Consider the following 27,537-nt stretch of genomic DNA (forward strand, 5'->3'; position numbering starts at 1 on the left):
ACCTTTTATCAAGTGCAACAGACATTGCACTTACACACATGCTTGGTATACCAAATGTTAATCATTTTGAGTAGCACAAGCACACTGCAGAGTAAGGGAATTCTCCTCTGCAACCTGCTATTCCAGTCTTATGGATGAGAGAAAAGTGCTTTTAATCCCTGTTGAAAGGTTGGAGATCTCAGGCTTGTACAGCTTGTCACTATAGAGATACAGTTAGAGTGCTTGACAATGCAACTTAATACCTGTTTTAAACTGGTCTAAGTAGGGGCTGCCCTGTGGAGGGGAAGTCCTCTTCTGTGTGTGTTACTACTGGTGCAGCAAATCAGACCAAAGAACTGCCTGAAGCCTTTACAAGGCTCCTACCCAAAGCTTAGTAAAACCCTGGGGCAAGGGAGCAAGGGGTTGGTGTAGTTTTCAGCAGGATCAGCCCCTGATTTCTCTCACCGTTCATCTGAACAGCTCTTATTCCTGACACAGGCTGGGGGAGCAAAAGCACACATAGATTGTGTATCCACATAGAGGTTTTGTCAGCCACAAAGTCCAGGAACAACCCTCATGTGGATGACCCACTGGCACCAAGGGAACACTTCCTGGGACTGGCTGTGCACCTCAGCATTTCTTCCTTCACTCTTGTGACTGAGAAACCGTGGTGGTCTGAGAACAGATTGCAAAAGACAAATCTTTCTGTATAGCAACTAAAACAGATACAAAAATATTCTTGGCCTTCTTACTTGATTTAAAAAAAAAAGGAAAAATGCAGCTGTAAAACCTAGCAACTTGTTTTTTTAACTTGAAACCCGTGTTTAAACAAGCATTGCTGTTTAATTCATATGCTGCAAGGATTTCCACTTCTGCCTGAAAATTCCTAAATGTACAGTCTTACAGTGATAATCCATTTTTAAAAATAGGTAGCTGAGGCTATTCCCCAGAGGCAGAAGCTTGTGGATTTACAGTGAAACTGATTCCAGTGCAAGAAAAAGGAAACAGATATTCAGGTTCACCTGATATGCACAACAGCAGTGACAATTTCTCCACTAATAAAAGACATGACGCAATTAGATTGCTAACCTTTCCATTTTGGGAGTTTATCAAGAGGCCAGGACTTGAAATTAAATGAGAGGAATCAGAGCTAAATTCTATTACAGAATTCTCCTATCTCTACTTTTGTCTGAAGCTCTCTTGAGAAAGACCACCCACCTCAGACCTAGGTGCAAGTTGCCTTGTTAGAAAAGCTTTGTTATTATAATAAAAGGTGAGTGAATAATGTGAAGGAGCACACCTGTGAAAGGTATCACAAATGTAACTAACTGAAGTGGGACAGGAAAAAGGTTCAGGAGGAACTGAATTAAACAAATAGAGGTTTGCACTATCTTCTGGTATCGTGTAGTGAGTGCTAAAAGACAGCAGGGCCAGAGCACAAATTACAAGCTGGGATTAGAAAAGCAAGAACACTGGGCAAATAGAAAAGTGAAAAAGAAAGCCAAAGACAGTAGGTATAAAACATGCCAAACAGGGACTCGAAAACGGGAAACAAAACTGATGTTTTTCGCAGTGAGCAAGATGACACAATTTCTACTGGCTTTTAAATAGATTTGAAAACACTACCTATTACAGGGTTTGATCCATTTTACAGAGAACACACGGTCCAAGCACTATGTAGATACAATTTGAAAGTAGCCTCAGCCTAACAGGCACATGAAATGCCAAGGGGAAAAACGGAAGAGCTCCCCCAGGTTTAAGTCTTCTGCCATTTGAAGATGCTCACTGGAGCACATGGAGTCCGTGTCGCAGTGAGGATCCTCCATGCATTTGATGTGAGTAAGCTCTCAGGTCAGTGACAAAGAAAAACATTTGCTGTTATCCTCTGAATCATCTGCTATCTTGTACTAAGCACTTTAAAACCACTTCTTGTGACAAATCAGGCAAGTATCAAGGAACACCCAGTCTAATGGGGAACCTGGAACTCTTCCCAGTCCAAGTGTGCCCAATGCTGTAAATGGGCAGACACTAGAAAACCACAGCTCACACACTCTGAAAATTCATTGCAACAGTGATTCTTCTCCACACACATCCCAGAGAATCTCTGGCAAGTATTTGTCTACTAAACCAGCCAACTTTCCCTTCAAGGGAAACAAAGTACAGGAGATGTTGAGAAAGAACTATGAAGACAATAAGGAAAACCAAACAATATTGTGTAAATATTTAACATGCTCTTCTCAAGCACTACCAAGGTATATGTAAATGTCCTTGTATTATGTAGAGGCAGGGTAATCTGCCTTCATTGAGAGCTGGAGGGGAAGGAATAAAAATGGAGTAGTGAGGATTTAAGGAAACCTGAAATCTAAGACAACAATACCATTGGCAAAGAGTATAGCAGCTTCTCTTCTCTAGACCAGCCTCATACATTTAATTTTGGTGTTGTTCATCTTCAAGACCAGCCAGCCACATCATAATAATATGTTCACAAGCCATCTTTTCCCCCTGAGTCTTAACCAGGACATGAGGAAGGTTCCATTTAAAAATCATTTTATTATTAACATAATCTTCCCATTTAGCCAAGTGTGGGTCATGTATAAGGAATGTCGGTAAATATTCCATTTGAGGCTTCTTTTTACATATTTCCATTGATAAATAAACTCTGAATTCACATAAAAAAGTTAAACTTAAATAACTAATATATTTTTTTGTAACAGGCATACATCGGTAAAATATAAATATTCTTGTACTCAGCCTTTGCTCTAGATAACAGTTAGCCACACATCACAGTTATTAACAACTAAAACCAAGAACTCAACTGATTTTCTGGCCTGGACTAAAATAGAGATGGAAACAGAAAATTCACATTTTGACTTTGGGCCAAAAGAGGTTGAGAGGCAGGAAGAGAACAGTTTTATTAACAGCCTTTTTAAAAATAGTCTGCTCTGCCACTGAATTTTAACTTATTCTACAATTGGTAGTTGATTCCATTATAATTTTATGTAACACTCAAGTATCACTAACAAAATATGGCACATCATCCATGAACAATATAATGATGTTTTAAAACTACCAGGGCAAAACCGCAGGTGATATGAGTGATTTGGCTCTGGCTTCACCATTCCGTCCTCTCAGTCCAACATTAACGTGTTGTGTCACCTCACTGTTTTGGCCGCTTGCCCACCAAAGACCTGTAGCTCAAAGTTTCTCAAACTACACCAGTTACCAGGCAGTCTGATACACTGGGGCTCCTCATCCAGAAGTCAGACCAAAAATCGGTTGATCAGGATGCCCTGTCAAAGGACTCTGGGAATGATGGTAAAAGGAACCACAGGACTGCTCGCTTCAAGCTCCAGTGCCGTCAGGAAGCATTCGGTTGCAGCATCATCATTGCCTTGAGCCTGTAGCACCTCTCCCAGGCTGTTCCAGACCTCGTGGGCTGTAGAGTTGACCTGGACGGCATCTCTGAGAATCTTCTCCGCCAAGCTATAGCGCCCGAGCTGGTGAAGTATCAGAGCCTGTAAGAAAACAGAGGGAAAAGAGTTGAGATTGGCCAGTAGGGCTTTCATGAAGCTCAAATGATTTATCACAACAGTGAAACAAGAGTAAGGAGCTCTCTGGCTCAAAGTGTTAGAGACTACATTATTTATTTATTTATTTATTTATTTATTTATATTAAAGAAAAGAAATTACTTGATGCAGGACTGGAGCAAGCTACTCCACACCAACAAGGAGTCAAGTGGCTTTAGACAGGAAACAAAACTGAATAAAAAAAACTCCACCAACTGCAAAAAATCAGTAAGAACCAGAGCTTTTGCAGCAAGCTCCTGTTATCTAAAGTCCTACTAAGGTGTGTGCCCTGAAATGTTCCTATACTACCTGTGCATCTCAGCAACCAACTCATGTCTGATAACATCTCTGACCACACACACAGCACCATCGGCCCTCAGGGATGGCAGTAACAGGACTCAGTTTAGCCCAACGAGCAACAGCCACGGTACTTGGAATGCACTTGGTACCTGTGAAACGGGAAGTGTTCTTGGACGAATATTGCGCCAGTAATGTACAAAGGACCAGCAGGCATATAACTTCCTCAGGAGCTTCCCTGTCACAGATTCTTCATCTTTCTCTGTGAGATGGAATCGAACTCACCAGCACATGATCCCAGAGCATGTCCAAACCCACTAGGATATGTGCTGAGTGAGGCAGTGGAAATCTCCATCCATCACATTCAGCTATGTTACTGTGCCAGAAAGTCATGGAATGACCCAGTAAGAGAGCTTTGTTCTGGGATTATAATAATCCTAAAGATATTACGCATTTTTACATTGTGATTCTGTATTGCAAAATGCATATGGAACACAAATCTTTGTTTTCCAGAGAGGCATCCTGATTACGTGCTTACAGAGTCCTTGTGACTTCTCCCCTCCAAGCCCCTACTCCCTGGACCACAATTTCTTTTATCTCTCTCTATACATCTGTCCCTCAAATCCTTATTAACCCAAGCACTGATGATTAGAAAGTACTGACATTCTATGCAGCCTCTGAATTATCCACCATACATTTTTGGAATTGTGCCCACTAGGCTGACTTTAAGACTGCTAACTCCATCCTAGAGAACATCCGAGCAGGCTGTGCTCTGAAGAACAATACAAAGAGTGCTGTATAGTATCGGTAACTAAACAAATAAATGCAATGCAGGCTAATTTCTATCAGCCTGGCAGATGTTCTCACATGAAGGAGCTAGAGGGATTTTCTGGTTTTGGAATTTTTTGAGCTGTCAATTGAGTCAGCATTTACAGAGGAAGTAAACAGTACTTCCAATTCAAAAATCAGATAACTCTCAGGGTCAGTGAAGTGACTCTCAGTGGCTGTCAGGTATCAGATGTGAAGTACAAAAAGTGAAGCAAAGAGATAGAATATATAAAGCTGCTTTGGCTGCAATACACCTAACCTGAATAAAATTTAAGTGTTCTTCAAGATTCTCTGTTTTCAAAAATCTTGATTTTTTGTGTGCAGATATGTATATTTTATACTAATTAAACATGTGAGATCTTTGAATATTGGTAATACTTTTTTTCTTAAATATGCCAGACTAGTTTCCCTCCTTGCTAAGGATACAAGTTGCTCTTTTCAAGACCAAAGAAAGCAAGCAAATTTTACAGATATAAGCCTGTTCATAGGAAGAGACACGTTACATCACATCTGCCCTATTCTGTACAGCAAAAAGTATAGCTGAGCTTTTCCAGGTGACAGAACTAGGGCAAATACTAGCTGTTTGCCTGCTGTTACACTTTTCTAAGAATATAAGCATTAGTGTTGAAATTAGCAAATTAGCATTAATGAAGGAACCACTCTTGCATGGGCAATCGGGTTGCATCCTATACCCTCATGTTTTGAGGGCACAGCTTTCTCAAGGGAGCAACTCCCGAAAGTCAGTCTTTCACTGGTGTCTCAGGGTGGGATGGTATGAAGATTCCTGCCTCAGGTAGCAGCCCTGGGACAATGAGCTTTGCTTCCAAAGAATCAGTAGAGAGAAATTTAGACTTGTTCCATGCAGAGCAGCAAAGGGACAGTGACATTTGGTCACTGTAGCTGTGGCTAAGCTCAAAGAAGCGATCTAGAGAAAGAATGCAAAATACTCTCTGATTCATTAACTCTCTCTCAGAATGATGGTCAGATGTCATATATTGTTAAAGTGTCCAGCTTGTAAATCCCCCCCTCCTGGATGACTTCATTAAAAATACTGAGGGCACAGAACATTTCAAATTGTTTGCAGTCCTTGCCTGACTTTGCTGTAATAAGCATTACAGTACAGATCACAGGGAGAAGGAGAGGTATGTCTATCACACAGCAATATCCTTTAGTGACCCCACACCATCACCCATGCAAGAAAACAGACTTCCAGTTTACCAGCTGTCAGCATATCCTTGCTTTTGGTAACAAACCCTTCAGGAAAAAAACAAACCACTAAAAATAACACCACCACCCAACTAACCCTCCCTCTCCTTCCCCCCAAAACCAAACTCCTCTCTTAGAGGAGACTTCCCAACAATCAATACAAATTATCCTAGTCCTTCACTGTGTATTTTCCTCTGCTTTCCAACTGGAAACAAAATCTCCAAGTTACCAGTTCTGGCCTTTACCTATTTAGCAGCAGATGTACAGACAACATTTATCTGCAGACTAATGTTAGGTCTCTTGCTTTATGGCTGGAGATGGGCTTAAGCAACACATCAGGTCTGCAGAAACACAGAGGGATACCTAAGTGACATATGGCTCACACCTTCAGCCTTGGCAGGTTAGTTTAAAACCTAAGCAGAATGCCATCTCCCTACATCCTCTTTAAAAACAGAGACATAATCTTTGAAAAAATAATATGATAGAGATTTTGGAACTTGAATCAATTAGAAAAAGTGCTATACAATAATTTGTGTAAATAATAAGACATAAATAGTAAGAAACATCCATTCTACAAAATATGCTAAGCCCAATAATTTCCTAAGGTATTACAGAAATCTAAGGTAATCTAGTTCTTTCTACATTTTAGAATGCTGCAGTATTTGACAGATGTGTTTAAGACATCTGTTGGCATCCTGCTAAGAGAAAGCAGGATCTTTCCTACTATTGCATCTCTTTCAGGTGGAAGAAAAGAAATTTATGACATTTGCTTCTAACACAGTTATAAAAGCCTCTAATGTGTGTGAGTTTCTTCATTTTGCAGCTCAGTACAAATGTTGCTTATTACTTTACTCCATGTTTGGTTTGCTGAGAATTTTGGGGTTCTTTGTTTTGTTTTGTCAAATCACTGATCTTTTAGTGTGTTAAGGCCTCCACTTTCTCTCTGTCTTTATGTTGTAAACTCTCTAAGCCAGTTCTACATTGTAGAGGTTGATTTCATAACTCAAAAAAAACTCCAAGAGAAAAGTCTAATCAGAAATGGCACAGGCAGAAAGTGAAGGGAATCTCTGAAGAGACGAAGAGACTTTTTTGTGCCATCATCACAAGAAGTGAAAGAAGTGCTTCATGTCTCCAGTCTGCTGATATTTATACCAGTCACTTTGAATAATCAGCAGTACTCAAAGATTTGTGGAGTTCAGATGCTCTCTGCTCAAGGAAAGGTCAACAGCCCTTTACAATGCCCAGGCCACCACTGGGGATTAGAGCTGGAAGTAACAGGGACTTTGCAACTCCAAGAGCCTCCAGGGGCTCCAGGAAGGGGCTTTCTAAAAGAGTATCACTGTGTGCTGCCTGCGACAGGGAGGTACTGCAGTCACTATTAACAAGGTTCTACACAAATTTCACATCCCAACAGAACAAAATCCCTCAGGAATTAATCAAAATGGGGGGAAAGTGCTTCCAATTTCTGCCACAGGTTATTTTCAAAATCTTACCAATTGTTTCCTCACCAAGTTTGGAGTCACAAAGTCTCCCTCTTGTTGGTCAATGATTTTACGTGTCTTTCCTCCCCCAGTCATCCCCTTTGCGCTTCATTTTACATTGCCCCACATACAAAACTGCCACTCTTTGCTTCTTTCACCCAAGCATCTGTTCAAGGACTGTTTTTACAATGCTCAGTCAAACAAGGCCCAACCCCTGACTGAAGGCCCTTGACACTGTTGGCAAAACAGGAGTAATTTGTTATTTATCACTCAATATCTCCTAGACACCTACACAGATACAGCCCAGAAAAACAGCTATTGAATCTGAATAGACAGAAATATCTTAATGTATCATCCAAAACATTTGGCTGAATAACCTTCATTTATACTTATCTTACTTGCATTAAGGAACGGGGATTATATCTTCTGTATTCTGGATACTCTCTTGGGACTAATGTTTTGTGTTTTAATTAATGACACATCACAGGAATCATGATATAATTAGATAAGCAAAAGCTAAGAGGATACAATATAGAAAGGAACAGGCTGATCATGAGAACTAGGATAACAGGAATACGGCAAGAGTCAGTAAAACAAAGCAGCAAAAATAACACAACAGTAACACAAGTTCTGCAACATGGTGGAAGCCTGTCAATCAAACAGCTTGGGAGATGGACCTGGTTTTATCAGGCAACCACAGGATGACAGTGTGAAAATGTGCTGGTTCAAAAGGAAAAAAAACTCAAGTGACATCAGGAAAGGTTTCCACTAGAAAGAGAATAAGACTTCAGCAGCTGTGCAACACACAGCTACACTAGGGCCTCCTCTGGCACCTTGTGCAGTCTCTTTTATTCAACAAAGGTCATTCAAACTGGAACAGACACAGAAAAATGACTATTGAAATGATCAATAAAAATCTGAATTTACAAGAGGAGACTAACAGACTTGGTTTGACTAACCTAGAAAATCAAAACCTGAGAGGAAATGAAGGAACTTGTTATAAAAACAGTAGAAAGAACAGAATAGAGAAAAACCTTTTTAGTTAGAGAATAAAGTTGGCACAAGAATACATGTGTATAAAATTGCTGTAAGTTTACCAAAACATTACTGGCAATTGGAGCAGAGAGGTTTTGGAACAGCATTCTACTTGCAGTCGTAGGGTGCAAACCAGTTTTAAGTCCTACAGTCCCACAGAAAAAGCTTGCATGCTCTGAAGGTTATGAGAGGAGACTTGTCTAGAGGGCCTAGGGAGCTTCCACTACTCCTGTTCTGCTATCAGGTTCTCCCTCTCCTGCACTGTCAGGAAGGAGAGTGATAACATTGTCATGCCTATATAATATTAGTACATGATGCTTCTGTTGCAAGAACAACTTTCTCTTCATTCTTTGGGTAACACTGAAGAAGTAGGTGCAGAGAAATGTCCAACTAATGAATGCTAAAGTTAAAAAAAGAAGAAACCTAGTATGACAAAATTATTTGACTCTCAAATCTTCAAATCCATGAGGCTTTTTTTTTTTAAAGCAATCATGGATCCTACACCACAACACAATCTTTTGGGCACAAAAAGATGCATAATGGGAATTACAAATGCATGTTTAATGAGCATTCACTTTAACAGGACCTAAATCCTTACTCCACCTAGATAACTTTCTGTTTGTCATTAGATATCTATCTATATCCTAGATAAACAAGATACTTTTAAAAACTGGTCTCTGGTGATGGCACTATAAAACAAATAATTACAATTCTTCAATAAGCCAGAATTATACTTCGATATATACTGGACATGTCAAAGTTATATTTTGGCATAGTTATTTTTCTCCTTGCAGTTCAACATATTAAGGTTATTTTTCATTAGCTAAATATAAGGATTTTTAAAAGGAAGACATTCAAATGAATCTGATTTTCCAAACGGAGTGTTACAGTCTCCAAGTCTTCAGTTAGAAAATGCATTACTATTACTTATTAATAAAATATCATCCCTCAGAATCTGACAACACGATATAATAAGCAAATGTATAAAGTCATAATTACTTAAATAAGCATGTAGTGTAGTCTTCACTGCAAAGACTACATTTTTTTCTGCAAACAGGCTTTCTCTCTTGCAAATTAAACTGTCATAATGATTAACCAAACAGTCAATGGAAAACACACCTAGAAAAATAAACACAGGACAGAAATGGAAAAATAATTAAATAACTAATTTATGATTTTGGAAACATGATTAAAACTAGCCATTTAGAACAGTCTAGTAACTAGTCTAGTCTAATAACATTCAAATTTTTTCCATGGAACTAACTTAAAAAAAATTAGTCATAATTATCACTCATCATATGCCTCATCAAACCAGAGCTCGATCATAACATGTTAAACTATATTTGCAATAACTGAAAAAAAAAAAAAAAATAAAAAGGTAACACTACAAAGATCACTGTCGTTTCTTCAATGTAACTAAAATTTTCATCTCAAGAGAGCTGGAGGTTTCCTTAACGTTTAATGTCTGACTATTTCTCCACCCTGTCTGAAAATAAACAGTTCTCAGTCTTGACAGAAGCACCACTTGAAATTTTCACCTTTATTCATTTGCTGTCAAGAAGAACAATTTCATTTTCTCTGAGAAAAATATAGACTACAGGTGGGAGATGTTCTCAAAAGCAATGAAATTTATTTCGAAGTGGAAAAAAAAACAAACTAAAAAGCTTTGACCATGAGTCCATCTGCACTTTTGTCTTTTTTAGGAAGGATGCTGAAGTATCAGCACTAAACTCTCTCTGCAGAGAAAGAAACTGGTAACTGAGAGAAATGGACAGTACGAGAACAAGAAACGTGGCTGACCTAACATGAAAAAGAGTGCCAGAGATTCCCACTATGTTTAAGAACCACACCCTGCTGACCTACGGAAGCCTCAATTATGGAGATTTGAGTTCTATCAGATATGACATTTATATTAACTCATCTCTAGTGGATCTGTTACATGAGTTGTTTGCTAAAAGGTTTCTAAATTTGTATGATACAAACCTTATTTAGGTAAAAAATAGCCCTCCGAGCTAAAAGTTTCCCTTGTTAAAACAACAGCTATAAGAAAACATTACAAGCATATGAAAATAAAAAAATAGACTGATTTTGCTTTTAATGATGAGAGCAGGGAGACAGAAGAACAGTGGGAATACTACTTGCCTGTTACGCTGATGACCTGCTGAAGCTGAGTAAACTAGCAGCTGCAAATGTGTAAGCAGATATAGAGCTATTCAGACATGGAAAATGATTTTTAAAAGCTACAAAAGACTTAGAGAACTCACTACATCTAACTTTCCAGTAATTTTCCCAGTCCACTATCTTATTGTTTTTAAACAAGTCCCAGTCTAAGAGAGAATCAACTTTCCACTGTGGTTTTCAGAAGGACATGCTAGTAACATCCCCATTTTATCTAAAAACCTTAAAAGTCAGGAATTATGCCCATAAACAGTTACAAAATGCACTGTGCAATGTGTGGAAATCCATATGCACTGTAATTTTAGCATCACAAAACTGCCCCTTGTTACATGCTGCTTTTTCAGCTTATTTTGCAAGTGTTAAGGTGGCTGCTTTTTTTAAACAAATCTATCAAACTTCAAGGTTTACCAGAGACTTGACAGTGTTATGCTAAAATAATGAAACAGAAGTGTTAGTGAGGCAAAATGAGAAGAATTTGTCATGATACATGGAAAAATAAGTAAAATTCTGCAGCTGGTATTTTCCAACCTCTGTGATAAAAATACACATTTTAAATGTATTCTATAATCAATATTTTACACTTACGTAGAGTGAAATAGCACATTATTTATACACTATCCTCTCTTATTTTCCTTCTAGCTGATGAATTTGTGTTGAAACATGTCCACCTAATGGAAGTATGACTTTGCATAAGAAATCACGTATACACTCCTTTTGAAGGCACATACATGTCTAGTCACTGTAAGTAACTATTTTCTGCAAGTGCAAAAAAATTGTGACATATTGCATCAGTTTGAAATAAGCCATTCCATCAGAAAAACAATGAATAAACATAGTTGTATGTCTGCAGACACAGATGCATTTTAATGCAGGGATTTTGAAGGGAGGCCATATCATAAGGTTTAACACCAACTGGATTGACCATCAATACTTACAGGTAAAGAAAATAAGTGTATTTCTTCAAATATGCTCAAAATAAAACTTCCTAGCAGCTCAATACTGATTTTCTTTTTTAAATGAGAACAACCAGCTAATAATACTACAGTCGATCACTCATTAAACCAAACAAAGCAACTGATGAACAAATATGTTCATCAAATATGTGGCTGCAGGCAAAATTTTGTTCACAGCCTATCCCAGAGTATTGCCTACGTGTCCTTTTCTGCCTTGTCCCCCTCCCTTGCCCTCCTCCATGCCCAGCACACCTAGAAGCTGCTCTGTGTGCTCCGTGTCATCGCTGAAGGCCCAGTTTGTTATTTCTCTGCCCTTCCCCCAGTGCTAACATACCCCCTAGGGTATCCAATTGCTTCCTCTGCTGCAAAACACTTGTTGCTAGGAGAAAACCTACTGCTTGGCAACAGATTTTTAAAACAACAACTTTGGCTTTGTTACACTGAACTTCCCATCGCCAGCATGAAATAACGAACGTGCGTGGTCGGTCGTGCATCTGTGTACTTATAACCGCCTCGAAAATCACTGACCCCTTCCAGCAGGGAGGTGCTTGCCTTTTAGTTCCTTACTGCTCACAGCCCAGAATGCAGAAAAGCTTACAACTGAAGTTTGCTTTTTAAAGTTGCTGATTACAGCCCTCCACTGACATGGAAGCTCTTGGGGGACATCTTTTCCTGTTAAGACAACATGATCTTGCAGTAGGCTGCTGTATTTTTGATTTACACTCTATGTGAATGCCCTATCAGTTTATAAAAACATAGCATGACTACCAGGCTACACTGCAAGAACTAATTTGACTATAGCAAGCACACTTGAAACAAATAAAACATCTTAGAGACAGAGTGAAACAGCTAAGGACTCCAGAGATTATTTAACTTTTTTTTAACTCCATCTGAATATTACACAGAGGGTCTTATTTCATATGCTCTGTTTACCAACACAGTAAACCCTCAGGATTCTCCCTTCAGAAGTCAGATGACTATGGCTCTGGCAGGTACTGCATCACCACTCGCATCAGGGAATAATTAAGTACAACCTTAGTCCTCAGATTATGGCCAGTCCTAAATTTGGTTACTTGTCATTTGGTACAAAAGTTTTACATTTTGTCCCAGGTGTGACACCATGAGATGACAATGAAGTGTATGTAGGTCTCCTGATCACTTCCCTCAATGTGGAAGATTGGCAGCACTCTATCTTCCCTTCCCTCCCTCCAAGCACTGAAGCCACGTCAGTGCCCACAAACAAGAAAAGAGGATTTCCCAGATGTATAAAATCCTTCAAGTACATACACCTGTGATGAAAACTGGTGCTGGAGACCACAGCTACAGACAGTGCTGTTTATGAATGGGCCTATAGTGCTTTCCTTAATTCAGTATGTCCTTGTATATTGTCATGGATACATTCACCCCTTTCCCATATGTAGACAATTTATAGATGTGCGTGCATCACTGTATATTCACAACAGAAATCCTACCATTTTATCAGTCTAATCTGTAGCTGTATTTCAACACTACTTGGGTTCAAAGTAAGGCCAAGTTTACCACTGGATCATTGTGGTTCATACAGAGACTCCTAAGTACTGTCTGTTATTGATGCCATTATTTGCTCAGTTTTGAGCCAAAGGATTGGAAGCACATAAAACTATATTTCTGTTATTCAAAACTTAGAACTAACATAAAAGTGCTTTCAATATGCAAAACAGGAAAAAAAAAAGCAACTCCTCCAAAAATTATTCAGTGCAGAACAGGCTAGAGAAACAGAAAACCTCAGAATAAGATTTTTCAAATTAGGAGCCTCAAAGTCGGCCCAATATTCAAGTATTTGAACAAAAGCTGGATTTTTCACTAGAACTGAGGATACTAGGAATTCAGTGTCCTACCTCCATTGCCTAATACTGGACTCTAATTTAGTACATCTGAAGGTTCCTGGTGTTGAAAGCTTGTGCTCCATGCAAATCTATCATAATGTCAAGAAATTCATGTTTTTCTGTCCATCAGTCAACCACTGATAGAATTAAAGAATAAGTAATTAGAAAGAGCAAACAATGACTTTTTAAGAAGCTGTTTTTCATTAATGACAGTTTTTCTATAAAATCACATTAAACATACTGGTTACATGTGGCTTCTGGAAATAGTAATTAGAAAAACTGATGAAATACTTTAATGGAAAAATCAATCTGAAGTCAGGGAAATAGTTTATGTATCTAAGAAAAATCAGTGCTGCAGATGCAGTACTAGGCTCTGTGGGTAAAACTTATAATTAATAGAACTGTCAGAGTTCAAAACGAGCACTTTGGAGATCTTTAGCTAGATTGCCACTATATTGAAAGCCAGCACTGGCAGTCCATGCTTGTACACACTCAATACTACAGAAACTAGCACTCACTTGTCTGAACTTTTGAGACTATGGAAAAGGAATCACAAGTGAATGATATTCTTCTGAAGAACCTTTTTGCATTTATGCATGTGCATTTCTCTCAAATATTCTGAAAAATGCTGTATTAAATATTCAAAGTCAGAACTGCAGTATTAGATAAAAGATGACCAGTCCTTCCATTACTAAAATAAAACAGGAATTCAAAGATTAAAGCACATTATTCACATTTTCATTCCTTTTGCCTTCAGCCAGAGACTTTTGCATATAAAAATATGTACATACATATGTTATAACTATGACCAATGTCACTATTTCAAAAGTGTATGACACCACATCAGCACATACTATACTGGCATTGCAGTAACCTCTAAGAAGAAGAGGTTATTTTTAATACAGCATTATTAAATATATTTTTTAATAGCATTCCCAGGAAACAGACCATTTCCTTCCCCACCAAGCAGATGTGAACTGCCATCTGCTCGTCAGGCTCAACACACTACACTGGAAGAGCCATCTTCATGCAGTTTGCAAAAACCTCCCATCATGACAGGGAATGCACCCCTTTCTCCCCCTCAGATTCTGACAGGAAAGGCAGAAGCTGTAGGTAGCCTGCTAACCTGCCTGTGTTACAGGACAGCTGCCAGTAGACCCATCTTTAAGGGATGGCTATTTTCAGTGCGAAGGGAAGGCGTACACCCTCCCATCTGTGCACCATCAGGCAGAGATCAGAAGAGCCAAAGCCTAACCATTGGCTAAGAAAGGGCTTTTAACACTTTCAGAAAAATAAAACAAACAATTCTCTATATACTGACTTACCTTTCACAAAACCTGAATAAGTTGAACATACTGAAAACTAAAGAAAAAGCTTCAGACAACTAAAGAGAGAAACCCAAACAGCAGTATTTTTTTGGGGGAGGAAGCTAAGAATAACACCAATGTACCTCAACATATAAGCCTTTGCTAATACTGATCTGGAAGCAAACAGATGAATATAACTGAAGTATCACCTGTGTTTTATAGTTCAAGTCTACATAAGCCTATCACATTTTCTCAAATCTTTTTGAGGATCTTTGTCAATTTTTTACTGAAATAAGGTATTTTCCACTTAGTTACCATCAGATCAGAAGAGCCCTCATAGGTCAAACATTTGTATCCCCTGTTGTTACACACAACCTTAATACAGGATTTCTTGTTCCACAGTGTGGAATTCGACAGCAAGGAGTCCTCGCCAAATCATCTTCCCAAATTTTTCACTAGCTGGTTTGTTTTCATTTGTTCCAGTGCCAATGCCACTTAGCCTTACTTGGATTATGCATATTCCTCTCATGTTTACAAGGACCATATAGTATTATTAAAGTTTCCCAGGAAATGTTTCAGAGACTTACCAGTGCTACAGTGCAGTCACCTCAGTGCCCACTGTGTACAAGGACAACACTGACGCAAAGCTACAGGTCGGTTTTGCCATCCAGCCACGTTACTTGGGATTACAAGAGTATCACAGACCTGTGAGGAAAACTCATGTGAAACCTATGCTTTAGTTCACTCTGAGGGTTCAACTTGCCCTATTGACCAGCCTCAACTGTTTTTACTGGGCATGGCAGTCTCCCTGTTTTGGGAATATGAAGAAACCAGTGGAGCATGAACACCACCCCCTTCTACAAGGGAAGGAGAAATCTGTAAACTTACAAAATTAATGGTGAGACTACACTGTTGACAAGATGATGACACCGATAACTGGGACAACATGATGTCTCATGTTGGGTTCATTGTTCAACTCATGAACAATGAAGATGCAGCTCTTGTAGAACAATGGAGATGTAGCTCTGACCAACTACTACCCAGCTCTTTGTTTTCCCCAGTCATTTCCATACTCAGTCTTGCTCTTGCATGTTTGGGAAAGTTATCATATTTCTTAAACTAAAGGGTCTCCAAGTCTCACTTTTAATCAAACTTACGTCTTTGCCCTGCAACTGTTCTTCCCAAGTAGAGGTACTACATTAACTATTATAAAATCTTCTGTTAACAAATGATTAATCCAATAATATTTAGTGAAGCCTAGGTTATTTCACTAACTAGTTCTTCCAGAATTCTGGTCAACTCCTCCATACTCTTCCACCAGCAAGTACTTGCCACAATTTCTATACTTTCATTTCCTCTACTAATTTTATCTTTGCCATCCATGATAAATATCAACATTCCTGTTAAAGATTGAGGTAAAATATGAACTGTAGTTATGGACTTTTTATAAGTGGATATCCATCACTGCACTGATTGACACTGATTGACATTTTAAATCATATGCTGTGGTTGGTTTATGGCTCTTGAAATCCATTTTCCAAACTGTATAATAAATTAGTGCACAAGGTTGGAATCTGCAGAGAAGTGTAATTCCAAATGCTGTTTCTCCCTCAGTCCTTTCCTTTGGTTTACTATTCTCAGCTGACAGGCAGCTGGAATAAATTTGAGCCCTGCTTCCCAAAGTGTCAGAACCTTGTCCATTTGAGTCACTTTTCTAGTTCACTGGAGCACAGTTGGCAGCAAGAACACAAGAATGGCAGAAAAGGCACTCCCACACAAAGCTAGGATTTAATCAGAGTAAGCAAACTGGGAAGTTAATGCTGAGCGAAGAGCTGAAATGCAGAGTGGCAGCTTCCACTTTTCAAGGAAGGAATTTTCAAGGAATAAGAACTACAGCAGCAGCATGGGTTTGGTGGGGAAGGTGGGATTCTGGAACTTAAGTGAGCTGCTGAGTCTGAGGTGAGATACAAACATTTCCTACTAGCTATTGTGTTAAACATCCATGGATTTTATCTTCACAAAAATATTCAGACATAAATGTTACATTAACTTGAATGTAATGTACATGGCAGAAAGATTTCACCTACTAATAAAACATCCTTAAATTTTAGGAAACTTAGGGTTTGATTCTGCAGCAAATGAGATGAGTTTGGATGCCTAGGCTGAAGCTACCTCATTTATTTTCAAGAGATCACCAGCTGCTTATACTATCATATCACAATTTTAAAGGAAATTAAGTTTGATGCATCAATTACTTTAATAGATCTGACAGCATTTCATACTGTTTTAGACTTTATATCAAGAACAGTTATTTCTGGCAGCTGTAACCTACCAACTTGTGGCTAGGCATTGAATTAATATGACAAAGCATCATCACTGACTGCATTTGTGTCACAGCATTTCATAGCCCTCTGGTAAGTCTTTGGGTCTATGACCCTCATAATACCATCTGTTCTGATGCTATTGTGGCTATCACTTCTTCAAATGGCCATAAATTAAAAACCAGACAGAATCCCAAAGAAGCTATTGTCAGCTGTCAGGACAAACTGTAAAAAGGACCATGAAAAAAATGGAAATTGAAACAGCTCTGCAGCTGATAGACGTTCACTTGCTTGTCTTTTGAAAATTTGTAACCACAGGACAATATATGACTTAATTTATTACTTGCACCCATTTAGAAAACAAGGGGTGTTGTTTGTAAAAGAGAGACTGTACTTTTAAAACTATGTATTTATTTTAAATTACTTATTTTAAGCAAAACCCACTTACCAGCAGAGACATTTTAATTCAGAAACCAAGGCAAAAGCAGTCCTTTCTTTTAGTAGGTCAGATCACCTTTGATAGATGGCAAGTATTTTTCCTAAGTGCTACCTAACACGACCTTTGCCCATGCAGATTTAGAGCTCTGAAACATTTTTCACACTGTGTATTGTACAGAAGAAATTTTGAATCTGCATGTATTTTTTATTATTTTTATAGCCCTTTACTGCTAAGGTCTTTATATCACTCACAATTCATTATTTCATCTAAACATGTTATGCTATCAATTAATAAAGCTAAGCTAATGTAGCACAATGTTATGTTCTGGAATAATTTTAAAAAGTTAAACTTTTAAGAGCTATCTCCATGAGCACTAATCACAGTGAAGGCTGGTTTGGTTTCTAATGACTGTGCCTTATATTGCTGCAGCAAGAATTTACAAACGCTCACTCTCATGTGCACGTGATGTTACCTAATTATAAATCTGAAATAATGAAAAAGCCTTAGTCTTTCCCCTGCCTCTATTTTCATAATACTTGCACAAGCCTTCTTCTTTTTTTGAATCATTCTCTCTTCTGTCCAGATGAAACTGGCTAAAGAATTAAATAATGATTTAGTATGTCTGATTTCCTAAGGATATTCAGCTTAAAGAGTAAGTTCGATGTGTGAGATATAAACAGTGTATTGGTAGTGACTGAGGAAGATTGAACACACTGAGTTGCAACAAATCATTTCACCAACATCACTGATTAAAGACTAATTAATGAATTAGAACCCAGAAAAAAAATGGAACTCACATGTTAATTTCAGATACATCCATAAAAGAAACATTTGTAACTTTCACTTACAAAGTTTAGTTCCTGCAATAAGACAAAAGCATTTAAAAACTTCAGCATTTTTCATCAAAATATTTAGGAAAAAAAATTGAAAGAATCACATGTCTGCATCTTAATGGGCCTACAAAAGCATGCTATATTGCTCAAGTGGTTTTGGATAGTGTCTTTCCTTGCAGTGCTTAGCTTTTAACACTATGAACAATGTTCATGTTTTGATATTTCTGCCAAGTAAGTGCTTTGCTAATGAATTGCTTCACTTGGTTCATCTGCACAGTTCTAAAAGACTGAAGATTTTTTTCCAGGTCAGCTGCTTTATGTATAGATATGTGGCTCTGGAGTATGAGCACTCCATTTTAACATCTCAGTGTTTTGCTAATACTTCTTTTTCCTTCAATTCTATGCCAGGTCTTAAGAAAGAAAAGCTGTTTCTAAAAGCAACTTCAAATCCAATGCAAGGGCTGTTTCTTGAAAGCCAGCTTTCTTGAAGCATCACAACAGCATCTATCATAATGCAGGATTTCTCAGATCTGTGAGAAAAAGCCACGCATGTATTAACTACACATCAGAGATCAGCAGAAAGAAGTTGTAATGCAGAGTTATGTAGAAAGCTTTTTTAGTTTCCCAAGACTCTGATAAGTGCATCTAAGCACAAAACTACATTCAACATCAGCATCTGGACAATAATAAATATTTATACTAATTCTGACACATTTCTGGGTATTAAACTGCCCTCTTTTGTTTACCTCCCGCTAATCACAGTGGGAGCATAGAGTTCTGTTTTGCCACATCTTACCAAACTGATCTTCCCCAGAGGATACTACTCTCTTCAGGAACAATCTGGTTTGAGAAGTCTTATTCGAAACTATATTTATTGCAGATAATGGTAATTGCATAAGCACACAACATAAAAGCAAAAGGAGATTTATGACATTAGTTCTCCACACCTGACTCTGGTTACACACAAATAAACATGCAAGAGTTACATATGTGCTCAGCAATCCATGTTAGGGTCTGTAATAGTCTTCAACTTCCCCCTAGGACATAGAACAAGACTTATTTCTTTTTTGTTCAAACCCAGGTAGCAGTCTGATTTGTAGGACAGAACGATGCACCAAACCATAGACCTGAGCAGATCTGAGAAAAACTAACCACCCATTATATAAAAGCAGCAATCCTTTTTCCTTCAGATCTCTATATCCATAGACTTCATATTTAGTGCTGGTTTGAAGTTAACTTTTTTTGAATTTTGAACTTATTATCAAGGTCAAATATAAGACAAGAAACAAAGACTTACAGAAGCAGTTTATCACCTATAAAAGTACATTACTATACAACAGTCCTAAGTTTAACTGACCTCTCAAAAGTAATCACAGAATTAAAGTACTGATGCCATAGATACTTCTGAACCAGTCTGCTGTCCAAACAGCCATCTCCTTTGCCTAGCTGCAATGAAATAATATATTCATTGAGCAAATCCAAGGCAATATTGACAAAATCTTTCAGAAAGGAAGAGAGCTGGGGGAAAGAGAGATGTAGGTAAATGAAGTGATTTATTATTTAAAAGTATTGAAAATTCTGCAGTGAGTTTGAGATAAGGGTCTCATTTTCAATGGCTGAGCTGAAATGGCTATTAAGGAGATGCCACATATCCCTTCACTTAAACAGCATGCAAAGGCAGTAACTCTCAAAGATGTAATTTTCACTGATAAATGATAGAACTGATTTAATCATCTACATTTAAATAGGAGGTCCATCAGTGACCATACTAATTTAAATATCGTAAGGCAAAGCCCTTCTAGAGTCTGCCAATCATTTGCAAGTCAAAACCCAAAGACACTCCACAGGCTCCTTTCAGCAGGCAGTGGGAATGCTACTGCTGCCTGTGCTGGTTTTGGCTGGGGTAGAGTTAATTTTCTTCACAGTGGCTAGTATGGGACTGTGCTTTGGATTTGTGCTGAACACAGGGTTCATAATACAGAGATGTTTTTGTTATTGCTGAGCAGGGCTTACACAGAGCCAAGGCCTTTTCTGCTTTTCATACTGCCATGCTGGCAAGGAGGCTGGGGGTGCATGGGAGGTAGGGAGGACACACAGTCAGGACAGGTGAACCAAAATGACCAAAGGGATATTCCAGACCATATGACATCACACTCAGTATATAAAGCTGGGAGGAAGAAGGAGGAAGAAGGAGGAAGGGAGGGTTTGGAGTGATGGTGTTTGTCTTCCCAAGTAACCGTTACACGTGATGGGGCCCAACTCTCCTGGAGATGGCTGAACACCTGCCTGCCCGTGGGAAGCTGTAAATGAATCCCTTGTTTTTCTTTGCTTGCGTGTGCAGCTTTTGCTTCCGCTATTAACCTGTCTTTGCCTCAACCCATGAGTTTTCTGGCTTTTATCCTTACAATTCTCTCCCTGATCCTGCTGGTAGGGCAGTGAGCGAGTGGCCGTGTGGGGCCCGTGTGTTGCTGGCTGGGGATAAACCACGACACTGCCCTAACAACATTGACATTGGAGATGCCTGTGGGGAAAACTATTTCTTCAGAGTTCAAAGGCACTGGAAAGAATAAGCATACAAATGAAATGTGAGTCCCATGAATGTGATGCTCAGAAAGAGAAATCAGGAGGCTTGTACTGTATTTAAAGCTAGGTATGTCACAGCACCTATGCCTCAGTTTCCCCATTTCTTGACTGGGAATACGTACTTCAGGGCCAAATATATTTGAAACTTCACATGTTGACCACTCAAAACTGTTATGGAAACAAATACTTTAACCTTTTTAAAATATCTAGATTTTTAGAAAAAGAGTAAAAAATATTTGAGTTATTGTCTTACTCTCTGCCATCCCAACTCCCTTGGTTTCCATAACATCTGCAGCCACTCAACTTACTTTTTCTTCTTCTGAACTTCCTCAGATGTTTAAGTATTCATGCCTAAAAATATAACTATAACTAATGCCATTTTTTTTCCAAACGCCAAGAGTTGTTTGCAAAATCAGTGTTTTAACAAAATGTACAGACTAGAGTCATGAATAACTGTTGAAACTAAAAGGCTATTACCTTTTTGCTCTCTATAAAGTCCATGTAGAATTTAAAAGGTACAGATCAACACCAGACTGCTGGTTCAAAAAGTGACAAAAGCTCAAAACAGCTTTCTGTTTTCAAGTTTAGCATTACTTAGTTTCACTCATGATACATTTTTCCACCCATATCAGCTTAACCAGGTAGTTTACCATGACAGAAGTAGCATTAAAAGCAGTAACAACTCTAAATTTGCATTCACAATGTTTCATGCAGAGTGAACTCGGATTAAACACACAGTGTTTTGCTAAGAGTCTAGTTTTAGAAAACCTTTTATGTGCTTTCACACATGAAAGTTTCTTCGCTCAAGCAAAGAAACTGTACAACATAGCTTCTAACAGTGGTAACTAGTACCCAGGTTAAACATGGTAAGCTTACTATGGCTGCAGTAACCCTACAGGGTTGACCACATTTTTCAATCATTACCCAAGTAAGGCAACACAAATTGAAACTGTGACCATTGTTTCTCAATGCCAAATGCACAGCATCAATACCAGTTTACCAACATGCTGGCTCATAACTTTAGTGTTGATGTTAATACTACACCACATCATAGCAACAGCATGAAAAGATCCTTTGTGCTCAGCAGAAAATCAGATTGAAAAGGCATCCAGACTTTCAAAGTAAAAGTAAAAGAATTTTCCAAGCCAATGGAAAATTTAAACCAGAGAGATCCAGATAATCAAGTTGTGATAACTGGGTATCTCCATCCTAGAAAAGGACAGAAAAGAAAGATAAAAGAAACTCAAAGACTACCTCGCAAGTTAATAGTTGAAGCATTTTTACTACCTAAAAGTAGTATAATGTTTGCATGTCAGAAAGAAATTTATTATTTCAGTTTTCTTAAATTACATGCAAAGCGTTGGAACAAATGTTGAAGAAAGGAATAGTTAGTAGTATGGTAAGATGGAAAAATAAAATAAAACACAGTATGTGTTTATCACTGGTGAGACATTAAGCTGGTTTTTACAGTATTTGAGATTAATTTCAGGGAAAAAAAATAAAAACCAAAAAAGTTGGACAACTAATTTGTCTGAATTTTAGTAAAGTTTCAATACAGCTGGATATAGGAAAACAAATGAGAGATGGCATAGAGCAGCACAAGAATACAAAAATGAGTTAAGAACTAGTTTCTGCTAGTCCATTCATCTATAGGGATGGATGATGGTGAGCAGAATTCAAGGTTTGACCTCAGGCCATATCTTAGTTTCATTTATTGCCTTAGTACATAGGTATCAAGGGTGCTGATGAAATTTGATTGCAATGAAGTTATAGTAGAGAAGCAGGTCATCCAAAGGCTTTTAGTAAAGAGCTCCGCCAGTCCACAGCTTGGGCCACAATAGTTTCACTTGAAAAATCATTCTCATCTCCTATTCCCTAACTCTAGTTGCAGAAGGCAGCAGTCAGTTTTATTCCAGAAAAACATTGGCCTTTTTCAGTGAGATTCAGTACACGAGGTGGCCAAGCACCATGTCTCCTCTCCCCTGCTAAGAAATCATGAGATGGCAACTTTCTGCAGAATAGTACCACCACATAATTTTCTTCATACCATTTGTAGCCACTTGTTGAAAAGAATATATACTAATAGGCATAATAATGGAAAAATAACCATCACACCTTAGAAAGGAACACAGTATTCAGAGTTGGACAAAACACACTTTAGATTTTCCCATGAATTAAAGCTCACTGAAATAATTGCTTTCTCTGTAATTAATTTGTTCATCTAGATTAAAAAAATAACTTGACATCAAAAATAGCCTGTCACTAGCCTTAAAGGTCAATTCTTTAACTCCATCTAACATAAGTTAGCTACCAGAAAACAGTCTATGTTAGAAGAAAACTAATCTTGAAGAAAATATATTATGCTATTCACACGCAGTAAGTTCGTTGAATTCTTCCAAAATGCAAGGTGCAACTCATCTTTAAACTGTAGACGCACGAGCAGGGGAAGGACTGCTAAGTACAAAACCAGCTAGCAGAGAAGCTAAACTTCAGTATATGCAAAAGAGGTCTTCCAATAAAATTTAAAATGAGATCAGTTGAAGAGTGAGAGAGAGACATGAAAAGACTGTTCCAGACTGGGGATTTGCAGAAAAAACACTGAACCAGAGCAGACAACTTATCTGGGGAATGCAGCTGCTTGACATAACCCTGGCAAAAGCGAGTATTTAAATAATTCCCTGAGGGACAGTTGCTTCCAGATCTCTAGTTTTGCATTAAGGTAGGCCACTTTCTGCTTGATAAGGGTAAGATGAAGCACAATTTTAAAAAGCAAGTTGTTTATAGTTCCTAGTCAGAAAAAAAAGAACCATAGTTGATTAGGTAACTTCTAGTCCTCTCAAGAGCAGTCTGTTGTCTTGGTAAACAGCTTCTTGCCAAAGCAAGTAAAGCTCCCCTGTGCTAGATGTAAAGCAAAAAGCAAAAGGTAATTTCACCACAGCACCAGAAAAGTACCTCAGAACTGCATGAGATTTATAGCAAAATACATGCACTGATAACTTCTGTGCAATTTCGTAACAATACGTTATTCTAAAACAGGTCGATAAAGAGCCAGGGCTCAGACACTTGGCAACAGAGCTGCAAGTTGCTCATACATTTACTAAACACCTCACCTAAGCCATATAGAATGGCTTGTGCCTAATTCTATAGCACCTAGTAACATTTCAATAGTATGAAAAGCTATGCAGCATAAGAAAAGAAAAATTAGGACACAATATGTGTAGATGACTTCACACTTCAAATGTTTTTCTGTAGATAGAGAGTTCTCACCTACAGAATTCTACAACAGAACCTTTCTCAGGAAAAGGAAAATAAAATTCCTCTTGCTCATTTAAAGTTGAGGATGGCTGCTGTCTCAAAGCCTTTTTCACATTCTTTATATTTACCCCCAAATAAATCCTTAAAAATGTCTCTTCATTAACTATATGAAATTCAATTATAAATTATTATATGTCAGATGTTACCTACAAGCAAAAGCATACCAGGTGCTACATAGTTTTTATTGCCGTGTAAGTTTTCAGCTCCAGCTATAAAGTAATACTTCAATAAATTCAATAAGCACAGAAATGCCCAGGGAAGCAAAATAATCATAATTAGCTCAGTGCATACTTCAGCTGAATGACCTAATTTGAAAAGTGTTTTGCAAAGCAATTCTCATATTGAAAGGCAATTACACAGAGCAAAATAAAAACTGCATTTTTGAGATCCATGCAAAAAAGCACCAGCAAGTATCCATGAAAAAGGATGTAAGAGATTACAGAGGATAGTAGGGAGAGCACACATTTTCAATTTTTTTCCATGCCTGTTCTCTTTTTTTGGTTTTTTTTTTGGTTTTTTTGGTTTTTTTTAACAAGGAGAACTTAAATATCAAGAGCAACTATTAGCACTTTACTGACATGAGGTCTCCTGGTCATATCCTGAATTACTGGGACAAAGACTACTGACATTTTGATTTTGTTAAATTAGTTTTCCTTTTTAGTATTTTTCCATTAGTATAAATCTGCATGTTTTTCCCTCTCCATCCTATTTTAGGTGGCCAGCTATCTGGCAAAAGGCATGGAGGAAAAGGGATATCAACAAAACCCACCTGTCAATGACTTTAATGTCACCTGTAATGTTACCTGTAGAGGGTAAAATGCATAAGAAGATGGAAGGACTTTTAATAGGAATTGCCCATTCCTAAACCTACAAAAAAAAAAGCTTGAAAAAGTACATTTTTCATTATGTTGTGGTCAGATGCTTTTACTCGCTTGTTGGTTTGTTCATCATCTCTACTTAGTACTATGAAACAAGGAGATTCCACATAAACAATGGTAAAGAGTCATAAATATTTTGTTTTCTTTAAATATTAGACATCTCTGTCTATAGAAGCCTCAGTGCAGATCACCAAGGTATAGTTGAACCTCCCATGAGAAAACCATCGAGAGAGACAGAAGCCCAAAAACTTTATTTGTGAAGATCCCAACTGAGGCTTTTCAGTTGCACTGTTTTGCCACTGACATTTCTGTATGCAAAGACATACATGTATTCAAAATATTAAGGCAGATTCATAGCAGAGAATATATGTATACATATATACATACATATACGTGTATATCATACACGCACATACGTAAGACAAGTCAATACAGTTGAGAAAAATACTAATCTCTTGCACCTTCCTTCCATGATTGCTATGGGTAATGTATCATGGAAATGAGAGAAGAAAGAATAAAATCTGTGCTTTATGGATTTTTATCGCTCATAAAAATAAGAAAGTCTTGCATAACAGGAAAACTGTAGCAAGATTTTGCCCATAGATAAGTGTTTTCATTGTGTTTTTTAACAGAAATCATTACCTCTATCTACAAAGCTTGTCTTGCTTGCATTCCTAGAATCACAGGATGACTGAAGTAGGAAGGGAACTCTGGATATTGTCTACATCCAAACTTGAAGTAGTCACCTACAGTGAGTTGCCAAGGGCTGTGACCTGTCAGATTTTGAATATTTCCAATGATGTGAGACTCCCACAAACTCTTTGGCAAGTGGATATATCTTATGTGTGTATCTGAAAAACTGTTACCATTGCAGAAATGGTATGTGATCATCCTCTTGTTCCCCAGTTCTTTGCCTGTCAAATTAATTGAAACACTGCAGAGCAGGGAATCCCTCCTCAGATGCTTTGCTACGATGTCCAGCAAAAACAAAGCCCTGTTCCAGACTGGGCCACTGTGATCTTCGGGTGTTTCCTCCTTGAACTTGAAATTATACCTGGTTGCTACTTAACAAATGAGATGATATTTGATCCATAGTTGCTGTATATTGAATTAATTGATAATATCTCAGTTTTGATAACAGAACCCAATTCAAAGACTTTATGCTATAAAACGTGAAAAGCTTGAGATGAACACTACTTGTATTACAAAAACTTAAAACAAAGATTCTTAAAATCTTCCAAGCAAAGAGAAGCAGCTTTGGAGTAATACTGCACATTGCAGAATGACCTATTGCAACAGCAAATTGTGATGAATTATCTGATGGGTGGAATTTTATCAGTTCCACACAATACAATAAAAACATGGAATGATTTGTGACGTGCAAAATAAAGAGGAGAATTCTAGCCAAAGCATCCCTTCCTTCTGCCAGCATCTACCACTAATTAATTTTCCATTTTTTTACATGGGAACAAATACAAGTGATAAAATGGTTTCTGGCAAGTTGAGCCTAAATTGATAAACTGTGGAAAAATCTACCACACAGATAACATGAAAACAGATGAAAACAGAAAGTTAAAGCTGAGCATACCAGGCAAAAATCCTTATGTAAAAAAAAAAAACAAAACAAAGAAAAAACCCTAGAGACCCCAAAGAAACCCACAAAAAACCCAAATACCAGCCCCCCACCTCCCAAAAAAAACCCCAAACAAAAAACCACTGCAGCTTTCTGAAATTTTCTTTTACGTGTTTTGGGCTTTTTATCTACTTTTGAATTAACTTTCCTAGGATTTCTAATTGAAAGAGTTTTTCTCTGTATTTCGAAAGCTGCCTTAACCATTGTTACTAGACTCCCAATTAGATTCTCCATCTTAGTTCAGTTCCATTCAATGCAGCAACTGTGCATCAGACTACCTTTGCATTTTCAGAGATTGTCTATACCAAGCAACTAATTTAAACCCAGTTGCAGTATAGCTCTTATAACAGATGACAGCTGAGGACAGCACAGACAAGTTGCATCTAAGAGTGGGGGTATTTTCTTGTTGAAAGATCTGCTCCTGTCACAGCTGCTTTAAGCCATCTGGTGTAAATACAGAGCAGTGTGAAAAGAAGGTCTGTTATGAAGCAGGACCTATGTTTCATCAGCCCCCAAATACCACTTTCAGAACAACAGTTCTCAGGGAATCTACAATTGCCTGAATAAATGGGAGTTCACCGCTTCAAGTTATAAACAAAATTAGTGCTGTAAATTCCTATAGTCACTTTTTCTTTCTAAAAGAGCAACTAAGTTACAGTTTAAACCCAAATTTGTAGCAGTTATTGTTGTCAAAAACTGAACAAAAATAGATCTATTTTAAAAGAGAACTGTAAAATTCAGATAAAGCTTTCAGGAATCAAGAAATTCTACTGATCTTCCTCTAATGGTAATTTGTAAGATATGAATCAGTGTTTAGTGGTTAACTGCTGTACTTGAGA

General features: G+C 37.8%; 1 protein-coding gene across 2 annotated transcripts in view; it reads right to left on the reverse strand.

Annotated features, from left to right (window-relative positions):
* Nucleotides 1-2,509: 2,509 nt before the first annotated feature.
* TTC7B (tetratricopeptide repeat domain 7B) overlaps nucleotides 2,510-27,537 on the reverse strand; it is a 134,893-nt gene continuing 109,865 nt past the window's right edge. For both annotated transcript variants that reach the window (XM_027673400.1, XM_027673391.1), the window contains one exon: nucleotides 2,510-3,494. In XM_027673400.1, coding sequence (XP_027529201.1) covers nucleotides 3,273-3,494 — 222 coding nt within the window. In that variant the 3' untranslated portion in view covers nucleotides 2,510-3,272. The remainder of the gene's footprint in view (nucleotides 3,495-27,537) is intronic.

The sequence above is a fragment of the Neopelma chrysocephalum genome, unplaced genomic scaffold (genome assembly GCF_003984885.1).
Source record: "Neopelma chrysocephalum unplaced genomic scaffold, ASM398488v2 Primary Assembly neopelma1_24, whole genome shotgun sequence".
Classification (NCBI taxonomy): Eukaryota; Metazoa; Chordata; class Aves; order Passeriformes; family Pipridae; genus Neopelma; species Neopelma chrysocephalum.